Source organism: Myotis daubentonii, chromosome 14 (genome assembly GCF_963259705.1).
Source record: "Myotis daubentonii chromosome 14, mMyoDau2.1, whole genome shotgun sequence".
NCBI lineage: Eukaryota > Metazoa > Chordata > Mammalia > Chiroptera > Vespertilionidae > Myotis > Myotis daubentonii.
Window position 1 is genome coordinate 25,679,749 of NC_081853.1, and position 26,457 is coordinate 25,706,205.

The window sequence follows — 26,457 nt, forward strand, 5'->3', positions numbered from 1 at the left end:
AGGAAGGTGGGGTTTCTTTCGCCTAGAGATTTGCGGGCAGGCTCAGTGGAGCACAGATAATATGCATGAGGTGGAAATGTTTGGGGCGGTATTCTGGATCAGGATAAAGGGAAAAACCATTTGTTTGGTGTTGCACCTTGCTATATAAATATATTTTCACACTATATTTACTTTCTTGGTTATGCCATATGGCTCAGGCAAAGGGTAGAATTTGTTTATTTTGTCTGTTGTGGGACCCTAAGCCAGAGCATCTGGGGTAGGAGGGAGCAAGCTGAAGGTGACCAATGTGCCATGGACAAGGCACAGCTTGTATAGGATCATGTGCTGTGGGTGAGGCCTGGGAGTGGAAATCAGATCCCCAGAAAGCATCATTCATTACTTTGAATGCTAAGTTGTACTCTGGTTACAATGTAACAGTTATTTACACTGAAATTGCCATTTCTCACAGTAAAACGCCTGAAAAGTTGGCTATAAATTCACCAATCTATCTTCCTTTTTTCTTTTTATCCTATATAATAAAAGACTAATATGCAAATCGACCGAACAGCAGAACAACCAGTCACCATGATGAGCACTGACCACCAGGAGGCAGACTCTCAACGCAGGAGCTGTCCCCTGGTGGTCAGTGCACCCCCACAGGGGGAGCGTTGCTCAGTCAGAAATTGGGCTCACAGCTGGTGAGTGCAGTGGTGGTGGCGGGAGCCTCTCCCACCTCCACAGCAGTGCTAAGGATGTCCGACTGCTGGCTTAGTCCCACTCTCTGCGGGGAAGTGGGCCTAAGCCGTCAGTTGGACATCCCCCGAGGGCTCCTGCACTGCGAGAGGGCATAGGCCAGACTGAGGGACCCCTCCCCCAAGTGCACAAATTTCGTGTACTGGGCCTCTAGCTTTGAAATAATTATAGATTCATAGTAAGTTTCAAAGATAATGGAGAAGTCTTATGTACTCTTCATCCAGTTTCCCCGTGGATACAGCTTATGTAACTGTTATATAATATCAAAACCAGGATGCTGGGTTTCTCCTCACCATAAAGATACTCCTTATCATCATCTACTCCCCCACACTTCCTATTATCCCTAACATCTGGTACCTGGAAACTATTAATCTCTTCTCCATTTCTATATAATTTTGCCATTTTAAGAATTTATAAAGTTGAATCATACAGTGTGTGATCTTTTAAGATTGGCTTTTTTTCACTCAGCTATAAAGCTCCAGAGATCCTCTAAGTTGTCTGTGTATCAGTTTTCTGTTCCTCTTTTATTGCTGAGTAATATTCCAACCAATCTGTCTTTTTTTAATATTATTTTTCATTGAAGGCTTGTGGTCTCCTGAACAGAAGTCTGTCTCCAAGCACAAATCCAGCAGCAAGATCACCTGCTGTAGGTGAGTTAGAGACAGCTCTGAAGGTAGACTTTATATTCCCTTCTTGTCTAAACAGACTCTCAAATCCAGTAAATTCATATAGTAGAGAAAGTCTGTGTTAGCTAGTTGGTTTAGGCCCCTGTATTTCCTCTTGCCTTCTTTTCTGGTCTCCTTGGTAGGAAGGACTTGTACCTGCCTTTGACCATCAAGCAAAAGAAAACTATAAATTGTTTTCATGCAGTTGTCTAGTTACAAACCTCCTCAGCTTACAGCTGTCCTCAGTGGAGACTCTCTGGAGATGCAAGATTGTCCTTTCCAGGCAGCATGGGCACTGGAGAAAGCATAAGCTTTGATGCTAGACCTGGATTCACATACAGATGGATCACTGACAGGCTCAGTGACCTTAGGAAAGTTACAAAATCTCTCTGACTGGAGCCTCAGGTTCCTCATCTGACATTACTGGATAAAAATACTGATTTGATAGGGCTGTTGTGAAATGCACAAAAACTAAAGAGTCTAAAAGCATATAGCACAGAGCCTGGCATATAGAAGACACTTTATAAATGGTAGCTATTCTTGTTGTTCAGCTTCTGAGTGTAGCCTGCCTTTCATTCAACATCTGTTAAGCACCTGTTCTAGAGGCCTAGAATACACCAAGACATGAATTGTGTTCTTAATGTGTTCTTGAAGTGGGAGGGTGTTGAAATGGTGAGTGGGGAATGGAGGCTGACTCAGCAATGCAGACACAAGTTAAGGGCTATCATGGAGGTCTGTACAGAGAGCTGTGAGAGCTCAGAAAAAGGGGCTCCTGTCTTCACGTCTATCTGTTTATCCCAGAAATAAATGGGATTTTTAGTCTGGTCCTCTAATTTTTACATTATCACTAGGATGAGCTTAACCATTGCTGCCTCATTAGATTTTATATCAACCAAGGCATCATCCTCACTGGTTTTTACTTTCTGTGTGTTCCTTTCCCTCTCCCTGTGCCCTTTGCTGGTTGTGTGAGCAGCTGGACAAATGATGGTCAGTACCTGGCTCTGGGGATGTTCAATGGAATCATCAGCCTACGGAACAAAAATGGCGAGGAAAAAGTGAAGATCGAGCGGCCTGGGGGCTCCCTCTCCCCGATATGGTCCATCTGCTGGAACCCTTCAAGGTGCTCTTACAGCTATCCTCTTTCTAGGGCACACTGTTTCTTTCTCTCCCTGTATGGTCTCTCCATGCATTCAAAGGCTTCTCAGCCCACTTGACTGATATGTTTTGGAACCTCTTCCATTTGAATGGAATTTTTAAGAGCCCATCTTGTGTTTTGGAACGAATCCCAGAAATTTAGCTAAGCAGATGAGCTATCTAGGCCATCTCAAACTGTGTGTGTGCGCATGCACACATGTGACACAGAAGGGCCATTTTCTTATGAATTAATAGCTCACCTCTTTGCTGTGGCTTTATTTTGGTCTTTTCCCTTTTTCAGTTCTTTTCTCCAAGTTGGGCAGAACATGTGTCCACCCAATAATAAATAGCTTTTTTATGAGTCTTTTTTGCTGCCCTTGCCCAAAAAAGCCTAATTAAGTCTATAAGTGTCCCCAAATTCTATAGTCCCACAACAATTGGCATCTACTTTCTCAAACCTTACACACATTTTTCTTTCTATGCCAATGTGACTTTGAGGGTGGGCTAATATCTTTATATGCTCTTTATGTAGTCCTGTAATGTTAAACCACCAATGTCTCCCACAGAGTCCTCTACAGGTAAATTAAAGGACTTCATTGTTTGCCAGCCCAATGTCACTTTACAGGTGGTACCTTCTTGATTTAGAAGGTTGTGTAATTCCACTGTCTTTCTACACCAGATTATTATGCTTCTTCCTGAATAACTTTGTCCAGTCCAGAGCTGTACCATGCATGTCTAATGCCTTCAAAGCCATTAGCCTACCCCCAAGTTCCTGCTGTTTGATTTTGTGGCCACAGATGATTTTGTGGCTTCAGGGTACCATTTTTAATTCATGAGAAGCAGGATGCCCAGTGTACCTGGTTGCTGTCCTCTTCCGGCAGGGTTCAGGGGCTCCTTGGCAGGTTTTGAAATTATGGCTTCAGTGTAGTTCTAGGCATTGTGATTGTGAACAACCACTTATTGTCTACAGCCGATGGGAGAGTTTCTGGATGAACAGAGAGAACGAGGATGCCGAGGAAGTCATTGTCAACAGATATTTTCAGGAAATTCCTTCCACTCTGAAGTCAGCAGTGTACAGTAGTCAGGGTAGTGAGGCAGAGGAGGAAGAGCCAGAGGAAGAGGACGACAGTCTCAGGGACGACAACTTGTGAGTGTGTCCCGAGGAGGAGAGCCCTCCTTGGAAGGGACAGACCCTGGAGCAGACCTGCTGGGGCAGATGCTGCTCTAAGCTCTTTCCTAAGAGGGTTGAGGTCGTTGTTGGTGAAAGCTCCTCCAACACGGGGGAAACACACCCTTTTAAAACTTGTGTGTGGATTATAAAATCATCCTTTGAGAGTCTTCAGGAAATACTGAAAAGTCTAAAGGAAAAAGTTCAACTCTTTTGTAAAACCCCATCCTCTGAGGAAACCACTGTTAGCATTTTATTGTATTTCCCCTCAGTGTGTTCATATAATTTACTAAATCACATCCTACTTTCCATTTTCCACTTAACATCACAGAGTGAACACTTTCTAGTAACATTAGGAGTCCTTTGAAAATACGATTTTGAATGTCTGCATAGTATGCCCCTGTGTGGATGTACCATAATTCATTTAACACCTCCTCTATTACTGGACACCTTTCTTAGCCTGTTCCTACACTATACCTTACCTTGCATTTTCTAGAGCACATGTCAGAGAAGAAGCCTTCAGCTTACCCATAATCCTCACGACCCAATCCTATCTGTCCAGGCATTCTTTCTTTCTGGAATGGAAAAGCTGGGATAGCCAGGATTTTCTGATTGGGTAAATGGTCTGGCTTGGAACTTTCCAAACTGTTCTGTGGTACCTGCGGTTCTTTGGAAAAAGGAGGTGGGAGGTGGGGGGATGAGGAAAGGAGGGAGCAGTGGGCTTCAGGTCCCCATCTGTGCTTCAAACAGAGTAACCCTTTTTATTACTTAGCATGAATTTTGTTTTGGTAGAGACCCACTGTCAAGGGAGAAAAATGAAAAAAAAAGAGGTTGAAAACCACCAATTCAGTTCATGGGGCTTGAACCCACTTGAGAGGCATATGTGGCATGCCCAAGAGGGCTCACTGCAGGCTGGGCTCCAAGACTGTGTTGGGACTTCAGTACCAGTCACACAAAGTTTCCTGTTAACATCGCTCTTGGTCTTTGTCTTTTTCCCCCTTAGTTGTGAATTAGTGCCCGTGGTATTTGCCACTTTGCACTCTTAGCTGAGTTTTGCAGGTAAGGTTGTACCATTCCTGGCCTGCATATCTAATGGTGCTGCTGTTGACCACAAGGGTTTGGGTTCAGGAAAACTGGACCTAATAAACAGAGGAGGCAACATTAGGTAGTTAAGACCAGGCCTCAAAGGCAGGGATTAAACTCTTAAACTAGATCCCAAGTAGCCTGATCCCCAGCCTCAGTTTCTCTCATGTGCTGGTCCTGCAGTCCTGGTCCCAAGACACTGATCCTGATAGGGACTCAGTTTCAAAGATAGTTGTTGATCATTAGAGAGCCCGTTACTTTTATTTTTACAGTATCCAGTCAGACACCATTTCATCCTAACTGTGAGAGAACCTAGTTTAGGTATTAATTTTCCCTCTTCAAGCAGAGCAAGCAAGGTTTCCTCTGTATATTAAAAAAGTCAGACAATCCATACCTTCCCACTGCAAAAGACATTTCTCTGCTATCTCCCTATATTGTGTGGTACATAAGAATAAAGCACTCTCCCCCCCCTTTTTTTATTATAATTTATTGTTTAAATTATTACAAATAGTAGTACATATGTCTCATTTCCCCCCCCCCCCCACTGACTTCCCCGCAGCCTCTCCTACCTCCCAGCACTTGCCCTCGTCCCCTCGCCCCCAGTGTCTTGCATCTGTTGGTTGTGCTTATATGCGTACATACAAGTCCTTCGGTTGATTTCTTACCCCTGCCCCCCGCCCCTAACCATCCCCTAAAATAAAGCACTCTTGAATCTGCAGCCTTGCCCTTTCTTATCGTTGCTCCACAGGAAGCTTTGAAATGAGGGTTTTAGCTTCACTGTGGCTGTGTCCTGGTGCCACAAGCTCACGGTAGGGCATTTAGTGAAATAACAGTTCCCAGGAAGGCTGAACCGAGCCTTGCCTCCCCTCATCCTATGGGGCTGATTGATGGGTTGGCCCATATTATAACTTAGCCTCAGTGCTACTGTACAACATTTGGCAATCTGACAGGCTGGCCAGGCTTTCTTTTTCCTGTTTGTTAAACCCTTAGGGCTAACTCATCAGCAGACCACGGCCCCCATAACCTCTTTTGTCTTTTGTTGATTAGAGAGGAACGTAATGACATCCTGGCTGTAGCTGATTGGGGGCAGAAACTTTCCTTCTACCAACTAAGTGGAAAACAGGTATGCAGCTCTGTATAGACCCAGTGGGAGATACAGTTACAGTCATGCCTGTAATAGCTTTTCACTTTCTGAGGTTGTATTATTAGTAATTATAACTTATTGTTGTGTGCTTCTATTTATTGAGTTATTTGTTGTGATACCAGGTACTGTGCTCTATGCTGTGCATCCTTTATCTCATTTAAGTTAATAAAACCCTGTGATTATCAACTTTTTAGAAATGAGTAGACAAGACTCAGAGCAGTGAAGTAAATACTATGCCTGAGGTTTCACACTGCTAGTAAATGGTGGCACATGGGATCAAAACCCAGATTGGTCTGACTGTAAAGCCTTGGTCTTGGTCATGACCCTGCCTTCTATATTTGCTTTCTCCATCCTACCCACACTTATAAGCACCCATTTAGGCCAGCCCTTCATCTGTGTTAGGAGCCACTGACATTGAGCTTTATAAGTTAATGCCTCTGCTCTGCCAGAGTTCACAGGCTGGTGGGGACGTACTCGATGGCCAACAGTCCCAGTGCAGTGATACATGGCATGATAGAGAAATAGCTATCAGAAAAATAGCTATAGAGACACAAAAGAGGGTAACATCACTGCTCGGTGGAGATGGGAGATTTTGTAGAGGTGACTTTGAACAGGATAAGCAGGAGTTTGCTAGGCAGAGGGCATTGAAAATGGTGTTTCGGACAGAGAAAATAGCATCTGAAAAGGCAGGGAGGAATGAAAATAGATGACAACTCAGGGAACAGTGAGTTGTTCAGGGTGACTGGGTCCCAAGATTTGTGGAGAGATGGTGCTAGGAAGGAAGATGAGACAAGATTGTAGTGTGAATACGGAGTTTGAACATTGTATTCTGTGAGTATTTCAGAGCCATAGATTTAGGTAGGGAGCGACTTGGTCAGATTCTTGTTTCAGAGAATTCCTTATTTCTGTGGAGGGTGGATTAAAATAAAGAGAGCCTAGTGGTAGGAAATCTGTTAGGAGACTGGAGACATTGAGGATTAGAATGAAGGTGGTGGGGATGGCTTACTACCACAGCCAAGCAAATGAGAAATGCAGCCATTTCAATGGAGCCTTTTGTTTAACAGCATCTTTATTTCTCAAAACATATCATGTTAGAAGTGGGGATTTTAGGTATAACTTTGGAGCCATTTCTTCTGCCTCACCTTACCATTGCTTATTTCTTTGGTAGTCAAGTAAAAATAAAGGTTGTATATAATAAAGAATTTTCTCAGTTTCCTATGGCTGTTTTCTCAGAACCATCATTTTAATTATCTAGCATCCAGTTTCCCTGGTCCTATCTATTAGTATTCATCCACTTAATGTATGTCCATAATAATTTAATAAATATTTATTGACACATCTACTGTGTACCTGGCACTGAGGATGGGTATGAGAAGTTTCCTGGAACATCTAACTACACTATGCTAGGTGGAAATGGGGTCTTGCTACTATAGTGACAATATAAAACTCAATATGGTAGTCAGGGCCATGGTAAATATTGTGTTCATGTTGTGGCCCAGAGTTTTTGACAGATAAGCAACCTCAGTCTTCTGAGAAAGTAACCCCCAACTTGTTTGGAACAGTAAAATTGTTTTCTTGTGTAAGTATCTTTTAATTCTGGGAAGATTTAGAATTAAATGTGGGATGATGAAGTAAATCAAACCTACACTTTTGTGTTAGGCTTAGGTGTAATTTGTGCATTTTTGGCATTTTAAGTGTTTTTGACATTTAAAGGGATCTGGCTTAATAATAATAATAGTAATAATCGCTAACATTTATTGAGTTTCAGGATTCAGAAGTTGTTTTTTCCTTTGGTGTATGTTCTCTTTTCTCAGATTGGGAAGGATCGGCCACTGAATTTTGACCCCTGCTGCATCAGCTACTTTACTAAAGGGGAGTACATTTTACTGGGGGGGTCAGACAAGCAAGTATCCCTTTTCACCAAGGATGGAGTACGGCTCGGGACTGTTGGGGAGCAGAGCTCCTGGGTGTGGACTTGTAAAGTGAAGCCCGATTCCAACTATGTGGTAAGAAGAGGAAGTTCCTTTTTATTGGGCCATTGTCTGAGTAGGAACTGAACATCAGGCCTGCTTAGCCAGTCAAATCATTGATGTTTTTTCCTGACAAATGGGAAGGTAGATTCTTTCTCCACAGAGAGCTGGGAATTGACGCTTCTCTTTCCCTGCAGGTGGTAGGCTGCCAGGATGGCACCATTTCCTTCTACCAGCTTATTTTCAGCACTGTCCATGGGCTCTATAAGGACCGGTATGCATACAGAGATAGCATGACTGATGTCATCGTGCAGCACCTGATCACTGAGCAGAAAGGTAAAAGGCAGGTAGAGCCCCTTTGCCCTCTAGATACTGGGGAGAGGATAGGTTGAGAGGACTGCTGATAGGGTAAGTGAAATGGTAGGAAATATTTCTCCTTGGTCTTTTTGAAACACATTGGACCACTGGTTCTTGCTTTTTTTTTTTTTTTTTTGGTGAGGAGGCAGGGCGAGGGGAGAATGTAGATGTTTTTGAGAATCTAATGAAAGCAAGAAACACTTTCTCAAAAAATACCACACAGACTCACAAAATTTTGCAGATAATTCCAGGGGTACATGGACTCCCTAACTAAGTGAGGATAATATATAACAATCAGAGCCATGGTGGCTGACCTCCATGGGTCTTTGTGGACCTGCATTCTCTCTGGTCAGAGGCACTTCTGGGGTACTTCTTCCTCAGCTACATCTCAGCTTGCCTTCGGTCAGGTCCTTGCCCCAGAAATAAGCAGAGGCAGTGGGTTTCCACAAGCTCAGTCAGATCAGGGTTCCAGGCCCAGTGCCGTCAGTCTAAACTCAGTCTTTCCTTCTATCCACCCAAGGGGGTGGGCTGGTTAAATAGGCTATTCTTGTTTCAAGTGTATTCATATCCAGATATACTGGACACAGCAGCACACTGCCAGATGCCTGTGAGTAGGGATTCTGGTTGGGAGTTGTCTTGCAGATTCAGATGACAGACATCCTTTGGTCCCCATCTGGGAGCACCTCCATTTGAAGATTCCAACAGTATGGTGAGGGTGTAGCTCCAAAGCATCCCTTCTGGAGACATTTTCTCCACATGATTCATAATGAGTGTGAGAGTTTAGTGTACCCCACAAACTACACATGGTTACTGTTGTCAAGGGTGGTGTTTGGAGAGTGACTAGAGTTGTGGGCAGTCACTCAGGTGGGCTCCTGATCATCAGGGGCCATTAGTGCCATGCAGAGGAGTTTAGATTTATGTTCAGCAATTGATGGTAGCATTAAGAATCATTTTCCATACTCAGTTGTAAGCTTTGGATAACAAAGATTATATATGACTTATATATGATTACATATAATCATATATAAGATTATATATGATCCCAGTGTTTAGCAGAGCTGATTGTACATGTTAGATACTCTAAAGATTTTTTTTGATGAGAGTGTCTCCTTTAATTGCCAGTAGCATTAAGTAAATGATAGCTTTTCATTTCTCTGCCTTCTACCTTACTTAACAACCTCTTGCTAGAACTGGGCTTTTTTCCTTTGACAGTTCGGATTAAATGCAAAGAGCTTGTCAAGAAAATTGCCATCTACAAAAATCGATTAGCTATCCAACTGCCAGAAAAAATCATCATCTATGAGTTGTATTCAGATGATTCATCAGACATGCGTTACCGGGTAAAAGAGAAGATTGTCAAAAAGTTTGAATGCAACCTCCTGGTGGTGTGCTCTGATCACATCATCCTCTGCCAGGTAAGCCGCAGCAGATCAGACCGAATCCACCTTATGCTTCCTCCAAGGAGAGGGTACCCAAAGCAGGGTTTTTTGGTCATTAGGAATTTGTTATTGCTTTTATTTTGTTGACATCTATATGGCCAGACTCTACTAGAAAGTCATGGGCCATAAAGAGGAGACTACTACTTTTTTGTATTACAAAGTACTTTGTTATACTGGGATTATATATATTTTAATGACTTAAAGCCTAAATTGATATCCCACAAAATGCAGATTGATTTTTTTGTTAAACATATACACATAAAAATTTATGATATCCTTCAGTTAAACAAAAAACAATGTATTTTAATTCAAAACAGTAAAGGGAGTTTTTACTTTCTGATAGATTTTTTCCACAGAAAAAAATTTCTCAACTTAGAGCTTCCTAGAAAATGTCTAGATCAATGCCAAGAGAAGTTTGAAAAGACTTTGAGAGAAGGCCAACCCAGCATCTTTCTTGGAAGTAGAGGTGGATTTTGTTTCATGAAACTAGGCCTATTGGAAGTGATAAAATGGATTCCTTTAGGAATCACTATAGACATAAAATATTATTAAAATATCTCTAAAAGTCTAGAACTTTAAGCAGTTTAGGGGTACCACAGGTTTATAGTATAGAAGTGGCAAATAGGTGTGCCTTTGGCTGCTTAGAGGTCTGTACAGAAGATCTGAGGCTGAGCGAGGATCCATGGGAAGACTTTCATGAAGATTAACGATACCAATCATGGGGACTAGATTAGATAGATCCTGAATATAAAGTGTTTTTCATCCTCAGAGGCAGGAAGACCTCCTTTGGAAGGCTGGGGAACACTTAATCTGTTGAATATCCATGCAGAGGGGGGGTTTGCTTTCTAGGAGAAACGGCTGCAGTGCCTGTCCTTCAGTGGAGTGAAAGAGCGGGAGTGGCAGATGGAATCTCTCATTCGCTACATCAAGGTGATTGGTGGCCCTCCAGGAAGGGAAGGTCTGTTGGTAGGCCTGAAGAATGGACAGGTGAGTGCTCTTTTGGGTTGCCCTTCAGTCTGACTGTCTGCATGCAGATGCAGGCAACCAGTCAAGTTATGACCCTGAGATAGGTTTTCAGGGCAAGAAAAGGCTTCTTCCCTTCATGGGCACATTAGAGTTACCTTTTATAAGGATAGCCTCAGGCCAAAGAAGAGGTGGTCCTCAGACTCATAGCATGCCCCATTCTGGCAGAGTTGGCACTGCACCGCTGGGCCAAGAGTTGAGTAGATTAGTGGGCTTAAAAGTCACCCAGATGGTGGGAGATTTTTTAGAGGTGCAGTTTCTGTGGCTTGCTAGAGAGGGAGGCAGAGATCATTCCTTAGGTTGGATCCCTATTAGAGCAGTGAATGGATTAAGGCAGTGTGTTCTAGTTTGTGTCCTAGAAGGTGCTGGTCTGTAGGCTATTACTAGATATTATAAGAAAAGTGGGCCCTTTGCTCAAATAGATGTGGAAAATCTAGGTTATACAAAGTTAAACAGTTTTCTGTGTGTGTTCTTTGCTCAAAATAAGAAAAGTTCTAAGTGGGCTTCATGGAAATTTGAAAGTAAAAATGTAACTGCATTAGCCTGAGAGCCAAGCTGTCTAGCAGATGGCTTGTGGTAAAGGTTTGTCAGGCCTTTCCTGAGGATGGGACTCATGGAGTATGTGTTAGCAGGAGTATAGAATAGCAATACCACTTCCAGTGTGAGGCCTGAAAGTCTGGACTTTGGAGGCAGGTTGACCTGGGGTCATGTTTGTGTTTAGCAACTCACTAGTGGTGTGACCCTACGCAGGTCACTTCACCTCTCTGAGGCTCAGGTTTTACAAATGAGGATAATATTTTACCCAACTATCAAAAATAGTCAATGACTGATTGCTTTTATCATCATCATCATCATCATCATCATTTTGCAGTGGTTATACCAGATGTCTTGTCAGTGTTTACAGTAGCCTCTTCCTGTGTTAGTTACTCAGACCTCTGCTGAATTGTGTTTCCTAACCCTGCAGTTGGGTAATGTCATTAACAAATCCCCAGTCAAGCAGACTTTCAAGTAAGTTTGTCATGTCTTGGGGCCAACATGTCATTACTTTGGTGACCTCAGATGAACTACACTCTGTTCTCCTAAGGATAAGCCTGGGTCCCTTTCTTTTGATGAGTCCTTTTCTCTACACAGAGCCTCTAGTGAAGTTAGTGGGAGTTGTTTTTTTAGAACACATGGGTTCCAACAGCCTGGCAGTATTACAGGGTCTTGTTGCCATGGTGACTCACACTTTTTCTCTGAAATTTTGCCAGATCCTGAAGATCTTCGTGGACAATCTCTTTGCCATTGTCCTACTGAAACAGGCCACAGCCGTGCGCTGCTTAGACATGAGCGCCTCCCGAAAAAAGCTGGCCGTGGTGGATGAAAACGATACATGCTTGGTCTATGACATTCACACCAAGGAGTTGCTTTTTCAGGTGAAGTCCCAGGGAGTGTCCAGGACATGATCCTTTGATTAGAGACACTCCTCCAGTTTCCCAGTCTTTATAGGAGGTGCTTATGCTCTGGCTTCCAGGTGGGCCTCTGGAAGGAGCAGTGAGGTGTAAGGGTGTAGGGTCTAAGCAGGGGTGCAGAGTCTAAGAGGCCCCAGACACAGCCAACCCCTCCCACACATAAGCTGCAGTAGCTGAGTGAGTCTCTTTGAACTTTGGTTTTGTTGCAAGTAAGATAGGCAAGTAACATTTTCTTACAAGATAACTGAGAGCAGTAAATGAATACTAATAAATCTAAGTGTGGCATGTTGCAGGCTATCAGTGTATGGGTTAATGTGATGATTCTTTTGAAAAAGTCTGCTGCTCACCTCCTGGAGGCTGCCTGCATCTTTGAATGATCTAAGACACAGTAAGGAAACAGGACCAGTTTTGCCATAGAAGGAAGGGAGACATGGGGGAAGTCCTCCCTGCTATCTCACAAGGATGCTATAACAGCCAGCAAAACTGAACTGTTTTTCAGATAGGCGTTGTTTACACATCATTTGATCCTGGGGCTGGAGGAAGTGTGTCATTGGAGAGGAGAGCCCAGAGGCTCTATGCCCAGTGCCTGGTTGGCTTTCTACTGGATTCAGTGCTGCTCTTTGCCTCTTTAGGGCTTTGTGAGTGATCAGGGCCTATTTGCCTGAAGTGAGTTCCCCCAAAGCTAAAATCTCCCCTGATTGGCTTTGTCAACCACTAAAGGTTTCCCAGTATAATGGGCAGATTGAGGTCTCCTCCTTGTCCTCAGCGATAGAATCAGCAGGGTGGAAGGGTGCTATAGTAGGGAGCTACCTCAGTCATTTGAAAGGAGGTACCTGGCCACCACTAGCCCCAGTGACTCCCAGTTGATAACATTTCACTCATAACTGGGGAGGCAGAATGGTTTAGGGGAAAGAAAGAGCATAAGCTTTGCCGTCAGACAAATCTGGGCTCTAGCTCTGCCTTCATCTCTCAAGCAAGTTAGTGAACCTCTCTGAGTCTTATTTCTCCTTACCTCTAAAATAAAACTAATAATTTCCCCCTCATAGAATTGCTACAGGACTAAGTAAGACACCATAGTGCCTGCCACAAGATAGGGCCTTCAGTGTTACTTCTCATCTCCCCAGCCTCGACACAACCCCTGTAGGTAGGTTAGCAGCTCCCAGGTGTGCATCCGTGTCCAGCCCAGAACCATGTAGGAGTGGAAAGGCGTGTGTGCTTCCCTGTCCCCACTGAGGGTTTTCTGTAGTGGGCTGGGAAAGGTAATTTTCAGCCCTTGCTAGGGGTCATAAACATTCCCAGCTATTTTTTCTTCTCTCCACTGCCCCTACCCTTGCAAATGCAAACAACTATATGTTTTCTTTCTCATTATAAAAATAATCTATGCTCATTATAAAAGATTCAGACATTGTAAAAGATTCTAGGCAGAAAGATATGAACTTCTGCTGGTGCCTAAGTCTCTGGAGCTGAGCAGAGATCTTTGAGAGGAGGTGGGGCAAGGGAGTACCTCCCAGGGTGATTGTATTCTTACAGTGTGCAGATTATAAATGTAGAGACAATATATTATTTTTTAATTTTAAAATAGTTCACTGTTCTTTTTCTTATAAAAAATAAATATTCATAACCAAAAGAAAATTTCAGGCAAATAAAAAACAGAAAATATAAAGCACCCGCTGAAAGACAACTACTGTTAATTCTTTGGAATATATTCCTTTAAACATTCTTCCATACAGAAGTAGTATCCACTTTGCTGATTTTCTCACTTTTTATGTAATGATTAATATTTGGGGATAATAATTTTTATTCAAAAGTAATGCTTGCTTATTCAAAAATTCCAACATAAAAAAGTGCATGGAAGTGCTTGCCTCTATTCCCCTATCCATTTCTTCCAATCCCCTTTTCTCCCCTTTCCCTCTATCCTACTGTTAGCAATTTAATGTGATTCAGGCTTTAACAAGAGAACTTGAATGAATGTAGAAATGGTGCCAAAGCCCAGGATGATAGTTACAGGGTTCTCATCATCCCTGTCCCTCAGGAACCGAATGCCAACAGTGTGGCCTGGAACACCCAGTGTGAGGACATGCTCTGCTTCTCGGGAGGAGGCTACCTCAACATCAAAGCTAGCACCTTCCCTGTGCACCAGCAGAAGCTGCAGGGCTTTGTGGTAGGCTACAACGGCTCCAAGATCTTCTGCCTGCATGCCTTCTCCATATCAGCTGTGGAGGTGCCACAGGTAATCCGGGATGTCTGTCAGCTCTCAGTAGTGGCAGGACAGGCAAGACCAGGAAAGCCAGGCTCCTCAGTGGAGCTTTGGGAGGGAGTGGTGAGGAGAGAGGGAAGAGAGACAAGAATGATAGCTGTGGTGTCATGGAAGGCACTCTGGACTTGAACGTGAAATCCTATCTCCATCCCATGCAATCTGTGTGTCTTTGGGCAAAAAACTCAGCATCACTGAACCTCAATTCTTTCTGATCCCTACTTCCTAGTAGGGACAGGGAGGTGTATGCAGGGTTGTCTATCAGCAGACAGAGTTGTGTTTCACTGAGAGCTGTGCTTGGGGCAGAGTAGAGTAAGCCAGCAAAGCTGGGAGTCCAGCAGGGTGTATGCACAGGCATATGAAGGGGGTGGTGTGTGTGAGAGAAAGATAATATAGGTGGAATGGGGTGTGGGAACTGAGGTCTGTGAGCCAAAAAGGGAGCATGGTACTATCTGCACAAGTCCCTCACACTAGCAGGAGGCCAGAATAGAAATGGGAGGCAGGAATGTGAGCCATTTCCACTGTAGAACTGTCATAAAATAAAGATAAGCACCAAGGAGAGACTAGCCCTCAGAATCCCATCCTAAAGAGAAACTCACTCTTAAACATTTTGGAAAATATCAACCCAGACCTTTTTTATATGTATGTGTAATGTGTGCATAATATATAATTAGGAGTATATGATCCTATATAATAAAAGCCTAATATGCAAATCGACCAAACAGCAGAACCACCAGGGTGCAGACGCTCAATGCAGGAGCTGCCCCAGCACACGGGTCCCAGGCCAGCCAAGGCGGGTGCCAGCTGGGGCTCCCCGATCACCTTTATGGTCACCCTGCAGAGGGAGGCGACCAGGGGTGGCGGTGAGGGGCAGGGCCAGCAAGCGGGTGGTGCCAGGCCAGCCAAGGCAGGTGCCAACGGGGGTCCCCCAATCACCCCACCGGTCGCCCCACAGATTGGCCCTGATCGCCAGCCAGGCCAAGGGACCCTACCAGTGCATGAATTTTGTGCACCAGACCTCTAGTTGTATATAAAATTTTAAAAGAGGAATTGTACTGTAAATAATGTTGTTTTGACTTTTATTATCTATAAATATTGCTCCTATAGATGAAACCTCAGATTTACTGCACTTATTTTACTGAATGGTGACTATAAATAAGAGAGACTTAATTACCTTCCTTTATCTCCATCTTCTAATTTAACCTAACATTTACATATTGCAGACCCATCACTTTGTATGAATTGTTGGCTATCAACTAGCGATCTGGCTTTTTCACCCTGCAATCTATTAGAAACATGGCTCCATGTCAATAAATGTTCTTCTTTAGCTAAAATGATTATAGATTCACATTTAATTGTAAGATATCATACAGAGACACTTTATACAATTTTCCCAGCTTCCCCCACTGGTAACAGCATTTATCACCTGAATAGGTTGGTGTATTCACACCAATAGCGCATGAGATCCCTGGTGTTGGGTTTACCTTTTACTGTGGCCACACCTTCCTCCCTGCTGCCTCACCTCCACCCCATATTGGTTTTAGTGACTATTTTTTTTTGTCCCGATCTCTCACAACTTACTGAACCCAGTTAGAAATTTGCGGTGTTTGCAGCTTTTTGCTCTTATAAATAGCTAAGTCTTTGCACCTATCCCATCTTAGCTCCTTGGTATAAATTCCTAGAAGTGAAATTGCTGGGCCAAGGGCTATTTATGCTACGTTTGAAAGATTTTAGACATGTTTCCAGATTGCCTTTCAGCTAGGCTACATTAATCTATATTCCCTCCACACACCTTGCTCTGGCTTGGCTTCTTATAAAGCAGTGGTTCTCAACCTTGCTAATGCCGCGACCCCTTAATACAGTTCCTTATGTTGTGGTGTCCCTCAATTTCATTGTTACAAATTGGACATAATTAAAGCATAGTGATTAATCACAAAAACAATGTGTAATTATATATGTGTTTTCCGATGGTCTTAGGCGACCCCTGTGAAAGGATCGTTCAACCCCCAAAGGGGTCGCGACCCACAGGTTGAGAACCGCTGTTGTAAAGGGTGGAACTGGATTTCATTTCCTCCCTGTAGCTGATGATGTTACTCATTGATGCAGGGATTATTAGTACCTAACACAGAGCAGTTATTCAATAAATATTAGTGGAATTCAGACTTGAGGAAAAGGAAAAAGAAAGAAAGAAAGCCAGAGAAGGAAGGGAGAGATGTGGGTAGAAGTGGCAGCAGAGAGGTAAGAACAGCCCCTGTGGACTGTTTCCTTGCAGTCCTCATCTGCTCCCCATCCCAAACTCACGCACCACATCCATCAGAAACCCAATCTTCCTCAATCATGCCAAACATGCTATGCTGATTGAAAGTTTTTTCTACCAAGACTGCCATGCTGACCTCAAGATAAATGCAGTTTGCTGCTCCCTGACTTTGGCGGGACAAGAGGAACTGAAGGGGCAGCCCGGGACTTCCTCTGCCAAGCTCTAAAGATTCAGAAGCCAGATTCCCCCTCCCCCCGTGGCTGCACCAAGGCCATCCTGCTGATGCAGCAGGTCAGAACTGCCAAGGGTTAGAAAAGGCAGCCTCAAAACAAAGGCTATTTATCTGTCGTTTCTGCCTCCAACCATCCTGTGGTTTTGGCCTAGGGGGGAGGGAGAAAGCATCAGACCCACTCTGGGGATTTCTGGTTTCCTTTCGAAATTTACATCATCTTGTGCAAGAAATGGTTTGTTAGGGCTGCCAAGTAGGGCGGCAGGCCCCAGTCGGGCTTCTCAGGGCGGGTGGTGACTTCATGCTTGGAATTCGATAGCAAGATAAAGTAGAGCTCAGAGGGCATTTGTACAGTTAGGGTATTTAAAACTCCCACTCTCAGATTGTGCCTCCCAGGCAAGCCTAACCCTCAGCTTGGTGAAAGGGAAAGGAGTACTGGCTTTCTGACACTGGCTGTGACCTTGAGCAACTCGGTTCGCTTTTTGGGGTCTCACTTGTTTTCTGTGCAATGAGGTTAAATATACCCCTCTTTCAGGTTTTGTCTGGTCCAAATCCTATTATTATTATTATTATTATTATTATTATTATTATTAACAACAGTCTTAAAGTATTAAACACTACAAAACAGAACTAAATTGGAGCAGAAGGTGCTCACTAAAAGAGTTTGGAAAGGAAAGCTCATTGTGCACTGGGCGTTTGAGAAAGCTTCCAGGTGGTGGTGACACTTGATCTGCCCTGAAAGGTCTGGAAAGGCAGAGGAACAGCGAGAGTGTTTCAAACAGGGAACGTTGGGGGTGGAAACAAGTCTGGAGAGTTTGTGAGATGGGGAGGAGCTGATGCTGAGAAAATACTATGGATGCAATGAGCATGCTCATTTTTTGCCCAGCACTTTATCAATTTTCAAAGCACTTCTCTAGTTTGCCCACGGTAGCCTGTGAGCTAAACAGAAGTTAATTTGACCCCAAAATTCATACATCTAGGATGTGACTGAGCTAGGCCTGGGTTCTAGCTCAACTGTTCCTGTGTCCATACCCTACTGCCACCTGAAGGGAGGCACAGTAGGAAAGATGAGTGCTCAGCAGCAGGCACATCTTGCTGTCAGAGGATGGAATGGCTTAAAAAGAAAAAAATTTCCTTCAACGCTAAAGCTAAAAAATGGGACAGGAAATTTCAAAGATTAAGGCCCCAAATGGAGAAAACAGCACTTTCAGCTCCACATTTGGGAACCATTAACACAGAGGTACTGACTGATTGATTTCCACTGCCTAGGAATCCAGAAGGAAAGACGCAGTTCCCTTCGGCACACTGACTGGCCTAAAACAAGGGAGGGCCTTTAGTTCTGAAAGACACTCAGGCCCAACTCAGACTTGTTCTCATGTACAGACACATACACACACATACCCAAAAGGTCATCCAGGCTCCAGCCCCAAGGTCTTCTATGTGCCACTATGTGCCCTTAGACAAGTCAGTTGCCCTCCCTGAGTTTCAGTCTCAGGCCATAATCCAGGAGTGATAATACCTATGACCCTGGACTGTTGGGACAGATCCAAAAGCCTACAAATAGAAGTTATTAGGAACCATTCACGATATTACTTGAAGGGTCAGTGAAGACTTTCCAGAAGAAATGACATTTTAACAGGGTCTCGAAAGCCAAATAGATACTTTCCAGAGGGTGAAGAGGGGCAAAGTCATTCCAGATGATGGTGAAATCTGTGGAGAGGTGGGCCTGGAGGTGGGGAAAGCCAGTGGTGGAGGGGAGGATGGGCAGGAGGTTTGTGCTGCTGAATATGATGGTTCGGCTATGAAAGGGGGTGGCAGAGTGGAAGGCATGTAGGGTGAACTGGGGTGTAGCTGAGAAGGGTACTGGTTAACCATTGCAGCATTGCTCTGCAGGCTTTTGTAATAAAGTCAATGCACACATTATGGAGTCAGGCTTTGTATGAATCTGACTCTTTCCATTGCTTTGAAAATACTCTTTCCTTCAATCCTGCAGTCTGCTCCCATGTACCAGTACCTGGAGAGGAAAATGTTCAAAGAAGCCTACCAGATTGCTTGCTTGGGTGTGACAGACACTGATTGGCGTGAGCTGGCCATGGAAGCTTTAGAAGGATTAGAGTTTGAAACAGCAAAGAAGGTAAGCATCTAGTCAGAATAAGCAAGAATCTGGTTCTTGGAGGGTCCTTTGAGGAGGCAGAAGAGGATCCATTCCAAGTGACATATGGAGAGGCAAATGTATACTGCCGTGGGTGCTGGAAGTAGACTGACCTGGCTCAGCCACCTTCTAACTATCAGCCTGAGCAGGTAACATCTTTCCTAAGGTTGCTCATTGGTAAAATTAGGGTGATGATTGGCCCCATCTTCAAAAGTTATAAGGATCTAATGTGATAATGCCTACAAAACTTGACATAGGAGAAGCATCTGATAGATTCTAGTTGTCACTCTTATTAGCTATCATTTATGTAAAGCACCTAGTTAAAAGCCTGGCACATACTAGGCATTCCATAAATGGTAGCTTTTGTTATTGGTAGAAGCACTTATTGGTATTAGGTAATTTATTACACAGTGCTGTTTTTCTTGGCACACTGCTAAGTATGGTAGACAAGATGGTCGAGCTCTCTGATTCTGACAGCAATGTCACTCCCCACATACCTTCATGGCATAATTCATGACCTTGATTCATGGTGTCATTTCCTGGCTCAGTCTATTAAAATTACAGAAATGGCTCAAAACATTTGACACATATTATTAGGAAGAACCCAGCTATGGCTCCTGAGGTGTGGGGGGAAGGAACGGCCTTCAACTCTCTCCCCGACGTCTCCCTTCTGTCTCTCTTTTCCCATACCAATTAATCAGATACTCATTTTGCGCATACTATTGAGCTGATAGGGAAGAAATTGCAGAAGTATGTGATGCCATCTCCATGCTAGGTCAAGACTTCTAAGCAAGAAAAGAGAGTGGACCGAGACCAGACTAGGGTTCAGAAGCCTGGTTGAGAACCAGCTCGGCCATGTACAGGCTGGAAGACCCTTGGCAAGCCACTTCTCTCGGAGCCTCAGTCCTTTCTACAGTGGGGAGGGTGAAGACACTAACTGCCAACCCTGCCTGACACAGTGTCATCAGGCTTAACTGTCACATTGTAAAAGGGATTCTAAAACTAGCAATGCTTGTACAAATGCTAGCTGTTATTAAAGCAAGTACAATTATCCTATATAATAAAAGCCTAATATGCTAAGTGTCTGGTTGTCCAGTGACCGGTCGACTGTTCAACCAATCGAAGTGTAATGTGCTAATGATATGCTAAGGCCACTCAACTGCTTGCTATGATGTGCACTGAACACCAGGGGGCAGACGCTCCAACCAGTAGGTTAGCTTGCTGCTGGGGTCCAGCCAATCGGGACTGGGCGAGATGGGGGCCAACACACCCTGTAGCCCTCCTGCGGTCCCTCCCCGCTCCGATCATGCATCAGTAGGGTCCCGTGGCCTGGCCTGGGCCCTCTTGTAATCCAGGACCCCTCAAGGGATGTCAGAGAGCCAGTTTCAGCCCAATCCTGCAGGCTACTCCCCTCAGGAGAGCGCCAGACACAGGGCTCATGACTGGTGAGCACTGCTGCTGTTGCTGCTGCGGGGTGAGCCTCCCCTGATCAGGACTGATTGGGCGTGAGCCCTTGGCAGACACAGCGGGGCAGGCATGAGCGGGAGCTACAGGTAGGAGCTGCAGGCGACATTGGACTGCAGGTTTCGGTCCGATCCCTGTAGGCCGCCCTGAGGGATCCCACCTGTGCATGAATTCATTCACCGGGCCTCTAGTAATTATATAATAATCATATATATTATAGTTTTGGATCTACTGTGTCCGAAAAGTGGTAGTAGCGGAGGGCTTTAAGAAGTCAGAGGGAGGAAACATTCCCATGGAGGGAGCTTCCCTCTCCTGCCTCACCTTGAAATGCCAGGAGGGATGAAGAATAACAAAGGATTCCTAGAATATGTTTTATTTATTTTCATCATGGAATGAAATTAGACAGCAGTGCCTAACCCTGTGTTAAGTGCTCAGCAAATGTTTGAATGGATGAAAATTAAACTGGAATGAACTCCCATTTGCTTAATACCTGCTCCCAATCTGTATCACCCCCCACAGCACTCCTGAGAATAGAATTATTGTATTAAAGCCACAAGATTTTGACCACAGACTATAAGTTGATCACTTTACCCAAATTCCTAATCCCCAGCCTTTCTTTTCTGCTTTGCCAAGCCAGGCACCCTTGGAGGTGAATAGTTCCCGGTGATAGACTGCTGTCCCCACTAGATGGCAGAGGAGAGCTGTTCAGCACCCAGGACCACTGCCCTGAGTAGAACTGCAAAGCTTCTCTGTTCCCACATTTCCCTCCCCTGAGGTTATTCACAGGCCTTGTGATTCTGACCACTCTGACCAGGGCACCCCTGACACTGCAGAATGTCAGGGCTGAAGGAACTCAGAAACAGATTTCTCTCAGTGATGGGGAAGTAGATCCAGGGCCCCCCAACTAGAAAGCAAGCTAGAACTGAGACCTAGAAGGCTCCTCCTTACCTCCCTGCTACTTTGTCAGGCATTCCAGGTTTCCCTTTGTGTTGCTTTAAGGAAGCCCAGACCTCAAAGATGGCTTATAAGACCTCCAGTGAAGAATACACGTGTTCTTAGCTCTCCATCCCTTTGCTCATGTGATAACTGCCTTACCCTTTCAAGGAATTCCTCTCCAGGAATACCCATTTGCCAGGGTCTACTGTGATGCTTTACTTAATCCTGCCTCCTGCTATTGCCCATGCTCAGGCAGTGAATCTGTGTTCTCCAAGGCATCTAGTTCATGCTTGTATAGCTCTTGGCTCAGGGAGATTTATTGATCTATTTAATCTGCCTGCCTCCCCTTTTAGAATATGAACCCCTGAATTGGGGAGGGGGACAGGAGCCAAATTATATTCACCTCTTGGTCCCCAACCCAACAGGATGCTTGGCCCTGTGAGCAGAAAAGATGACGTTACATTGTGGTCATCTGTGGGCAGCCAGAGGCTGGGTGACTTGCTCATTTCCACAAGTCTTTTTAAGATGGAGGGTGTCATGCAGCTAAGTAGAGGCTACAAGTAGCCAGGGTTATTGTTCTGCATTCATATTCTAAGGCATCCTGGACCTGCTGCCTCTTCTAGGTGTGTGTCAGCCCATTTCAAATGGGACAATATAAAGAAGCACAGCCAAAACCGGTTTGGCTCAGTGGATAGAGCGTCAGCCTGCGGACTAAAAGGTCCCAGGTTCGATTCCAGTCAAGGGCTTGTACCTGGGTTGCGGGCACATCCCCAGTAGGAGATGTGCAGGAGGCAGCTGATCGATGTTTCTCTCTCATCGATGTTTCTAACTCTCTATCTCTCTCCCTTCCTCTCTGTAAAAAATCAATAAAATATATTAAAAAAAATAAAGAAGCACAGCTGAGTACAAATGTTGACAGCAAAGCCACATGAAGATCAGCCTGACATGGTGGGTTATGCTCCTCTAAACCCCTTGTAGATCTGAAAGCAACTAAAGAGGCTTAGTTAACATCAGTCTGCGTGAAGATGGATGCCTGGAAACTTCCATGGGTTAAAGTCTCTGGCTTTACTGTGAGTCCAAGGCAAGAGCTACACGTTTAGGATTTACGCAAGAGTTTGCCTTCTAGGGACTTGGAGTGATTCATTCCCTACCTCCCCCTTCCTTCTAGAAATCATCTTTATTCCTTCTCAAATTTCTCTTCCTTTTCTTCCTTCATGATGGTACTGTAGGCTCTGGGTGCCCTGTGTTTATGCACTGTTGGTAGGAATAGCTGTCTCCTGTTTTCTGTCCAAGTCACCAAGATGTACGTGCAGTCTCTCCTGAGTCAGTACGTCTTTCCCACTCCCACGCAGATGCCACTGCCTCAGAGTGTCAGACTGGCTTGTTCTTCCATTTTGCATAGAGGTTCCTCTAAGCAGGCACCATCTCAGACTGCAGTATTATAGTTTTGTTTCACCTAATCCCAAAGTGATTGACTCAACCAGGGCTTCTTTGTATGGACTAATCCCAGGGATAAAGCTGAGCCTCAGTGGGTGGTAGAACCCTCCTGAACACACAGTGATTAATCAATGCTTGCTTCTTTTCCCTCCTAACTGGCTCACTTTCTAAAGCTTGACTTCCCACCCCCAGCCAATCACCCACATTTGAAGCCCAGAAGGCAGCTGATTTTATTATTTTATCTCTTCCTCTGTAGGCCTTCATCAGAGTACGAGACCTCCGATATTTAGAGCTCATCAACAGCATTGAGGTAAAGATGAAGTGTTCTTTATTCTCAAGAAAGCACAGACTCGCTGTCAGTGGTTTATAAGCAGCTCTTCAAGAAGGAGAGAGCCTTGAGGACATGTGAACAGAGCCTACTGGTGTCTGAGTATTAGGGCCACAGCCTTGCCTTTGGGGTACAGAATGCCATGTGGCAAGGAGTGCAGTTTGTTACTTGGAAGGTAGGGGGGTAGGTGGATTCCTGATCTCTCTGAGCTTTGGTTTCTTTCTGTAAAATGGGATGAGACCTACCTTGCAGGGTTGCTGGGAGGATTAAATAAATTTTCAGTAGCTATTTTTCATCCTTGCAGTGGTTGTTAGCTGGTTACCATCCTCTAGGGCAGGGGTGGGGAACATCCAGCCATATAAGGCCTGCGAAATCATTAGGTCTGGCCCTGCCAAGGCATTAGGGGTGAGTTAATTAAATGTTTGACCAAATATAGCAGGCTAATTTTTAAGCTGATAATTTTGTATGGCCTGAGAATGATGTTATAAATATCCAAATGGCCCCTGGCAGAAAAAAGGTTCCCCACCCCTGCTCTAGGGCTTCAATAACATGCCGGTGTAGGAGGCATTTCCCAAATGCATACGATCTACATCCCATTCATAGCAATGGGTCCTGGGAAGGGAGGTCTGAACGGGGCACCCAAAGGCTCTGGAGCCCTCCCTCCAGCTCACCATTCCTAGCTGAGAAAACCAGCCTCACCAACCAAGCCCAGAGAGGGCTATGGTAGACTGAAGAGGCTGGTGCTACGAGCACCATTTGCTGGGCGTCTGTGAAAAGGCATACATATTTTTTCTCTGAACAGATTTATTGTGAGGCTATGGGAATGTGAGATAAATTTGAATTTCCATATGGAAGCAGTGAGGAAATCAGCAAATGTCTTGTCCCTTTGATTCAGTTTAGCATAATAAACACCTGTTGTGGGCCAAGCCTGTGCTGAGCCCAGTGGGCAGAGCTGAGTGGAAGAGACCTGCTAACCCTGGCAATTGTTGCCATTTGCTGAATGCTTGCTCTGCCCCCGCATGATCATGATCGATGTGTATGCTATTTTAAATCCTCACAACTTAGACATTGTTTTTTCTAGCATACCTATTGGATAAATAAGACACAAAGGCTAAGAAAGGCTAGGTCATGTCCCCAAGGGGCCACAGACAAAAGTTCAGTTAGAATTCAAAGCCAGTTCTATTTCCCAAACTGTCTTTACTCTAGACCAGTGGTTCTCAACCTTCCTAATGCTGCAACCCTTTAATACAGTTCCTCATGTTGTGGTGACCCCCAATTTCATTGTTACAAATTAAACATAATTAAAGCATAGTGATTAATCACAAAAACAATATGTAATTATATATGTGTTTTCCGATGGTCTTGGGTGACCCCTGTGAAGAGGTCGCGACCCACAGGTTGAGAACCGCTGCTCTAGACACTGCAACTGTCTAAAAAGTTGCTTCTGTCCCTGGCCAGTGTTGCTCAGTTGGTTGGAGCATTGTCCCATACACCAAAGAGTTGTGGGTTCAATTCCTGGCCAGGACACATACCTAGGTTGTAGGTTTGATCCCCGGTTGGAGGGTGGGGGGAGCAGTGCAATGGGAGAAACCAATTGATTGCCTCTCTCCTCCTCCTCCTCCTCCTCCTCCTCCTCCTCCTCCTCCTCCTCCTCCTCTTCTCTCCCTCCCTCCTTCCTTCCCTCCCTCCCTCCCTTCTTCCCTCCTCCCCTACCTCCCACCCTCCCTTCCTCCTCCCCCCCCACCCCCCTCCGCCCCGTCTCTCTAAAATCAAAGGGCATGTCTTCAGGTGAGGATTAAAAAAAAGAAGTTGCTTCTGGTGCACCCCCCTCTCATGCACCCCCACTTTCTTCCACAGCACTATTATAAGGAGCATTTATACTTTCTGTTGCTTACTTACCTGCATGGTGAGAATTTGTTCAGAGCCATCTACCATAATGCCTAGTATTGCTTATGATTAGGGGTGGCATTTGTGATTCATCTGGTCTGGATCTAGGAGTCTTAATCTATGCAAAGGTAACTAACTTCTGTGGGGACCACCTCTTGTCATTTCCCAGGTCTTACTACACCTCATCTAGTGTGCTCTGAGCTGGGCAGTCGATAAAGTAAACTTGTAAGAATTGTCTCATGAGAAAGAGTCAAGTGTCACTGAGTGAGGATCCATTTTAGCTGCTCTGAGGTCTTAGTTGCTTGCATTTGGTATTGTTCCAGAGAACCCAGGTTCCTTACTAGGCTCCTTTTGGATAGGTGAGATGTAACTGTACTGATAGCAGGAGGAAGAGAACCTGCCCATGTGACTTTACACACAGTGAACATTCGTAAACCATATTTCTTGATCATGCTGATACTCTCTGATCTAGGATGGATATGGCCTAAATTCCATGCCTACTGAATGAAGATTTTAATTCATTTCCTACGATTAGGGGTTAGTTTATTTGGCTGGTTATCCTAAATTGTTTAGTTTCTTTCTTTTTTAAAAAAATTATTTCTGTCAGTGGGGAAGGATGTTGCCTCCAGCTGTTAAAACTTTCACCAGCTTGTCTGGGAGTTTGACTTAATGTCTCTTCTACTGTGATACACTTGCTAGAAAACAAGCAAAAGGAAACTGCGGGGGATGAGCGATTGGGTGCGATTGAGTGTTTACAAATACTTGAGCTGTAGACTAATGAATGTTCCCTAACACAGGAGAAGGAGTGCGCAGTTATTTCTCTTCATCCTCAGCACTACTCTGTGTGTGTGTGTGTGTGTGTGTGTGTGTGTGTGTGTGTGTGTGTAAACACATAGCAGCGTGTTGGAGAACATCACTTGTTTCTGTGGTACGAAGAGCATCTAGAGTCAGATAGACCAAGTTCAAATGTCAGCTTTGTATGCCCTCGACCTGCCACTCTTCTGAATCTCAGCTTCCCACAGTGTGACACTTGGGTGGCACTGCCCACCCTTGGGTCCATATGGGAAGTACCTAATGGGTGCTTAGCATGTGGTATTGCTCACCTTCACTTTAGAGACAGGGACATAGTGAGACTCATTATATTTTTATTTTGTTGGTTTTCTTCTGGGGAAGAAACCCTAAACTTTCTCCTTGTCTACCATCATCATGAGTCACAATTCAGCCAAATCAAGTCTGGGGACTTGAGAGATCTTGGGAGCTTGGAGGCCTCCAAAGAATGGGCAGTACACACCATCCTAAGTAGTTATTTCCTTAGAAGAACGTACAAGAAAGCAGCCCTGAGGAATT

At 44.5% G+C, this 26,457-nt stretch overlaps 1 protein-coding gene across 3 annotated transcripts in view; it reads left to right on the forward strand.

Annotated features, from left to right (window-relative positions):
• IFT122 (intraflagellar transport 122) overlaps positions 1-26,457 on the forward strand; it is a 73,989-nt gene that overhangs the window by 24,476 nt on the left and 23,056 nt on the right. The window contains exons 6-17 of one of the 3 annotated variants that reach the window (XM_059663649.1): positions 1,316-1,382; positions 2,371-2,517; positions 3,502-3,678; positions 5,830-5,905; positions 7,741-7,932; positions 8,094-8,232; positions 9,466-9,668; positions 10,542-10,679; positions 11,966-12,130; positions 14,199-14,396; positions 18,900-19,040; positions 23,152-23,205. In XM_059663649.1, the coding sequence (XP_059519632.1) occupies positions 1,316-1,382; positions 2,371-2,517; positions 3,502-3,678; positions 5,830-5,905; positions 7,741-7,932; positions 8,094-8,232; positions 9,466-9,668; positions 10,542-10,679; positions 11,966-12,130; positions 14,199-14,396; positions 18,900-19,040; positions 23,152-23,205 (1,697 nt within the window). The remainder of the gene's footprint in view (positions 1-1,315; positions 1,383-2,370; positions 2,518-3,501; positions 3,679-5,829; positions 5,906-7,740; positions 7,933-8,093; positions 8,233-9,465; positions 9,669-10,541; positions 10,680-11,965; positions 12,131-14,198; positions 14,397-18,899; positions 19,041-23,151; positions 23,206-26,457) is intronic. The other 2 variants (XM_059663652.1, XM_059663651.1) reach the window with 2 other exon arrangements.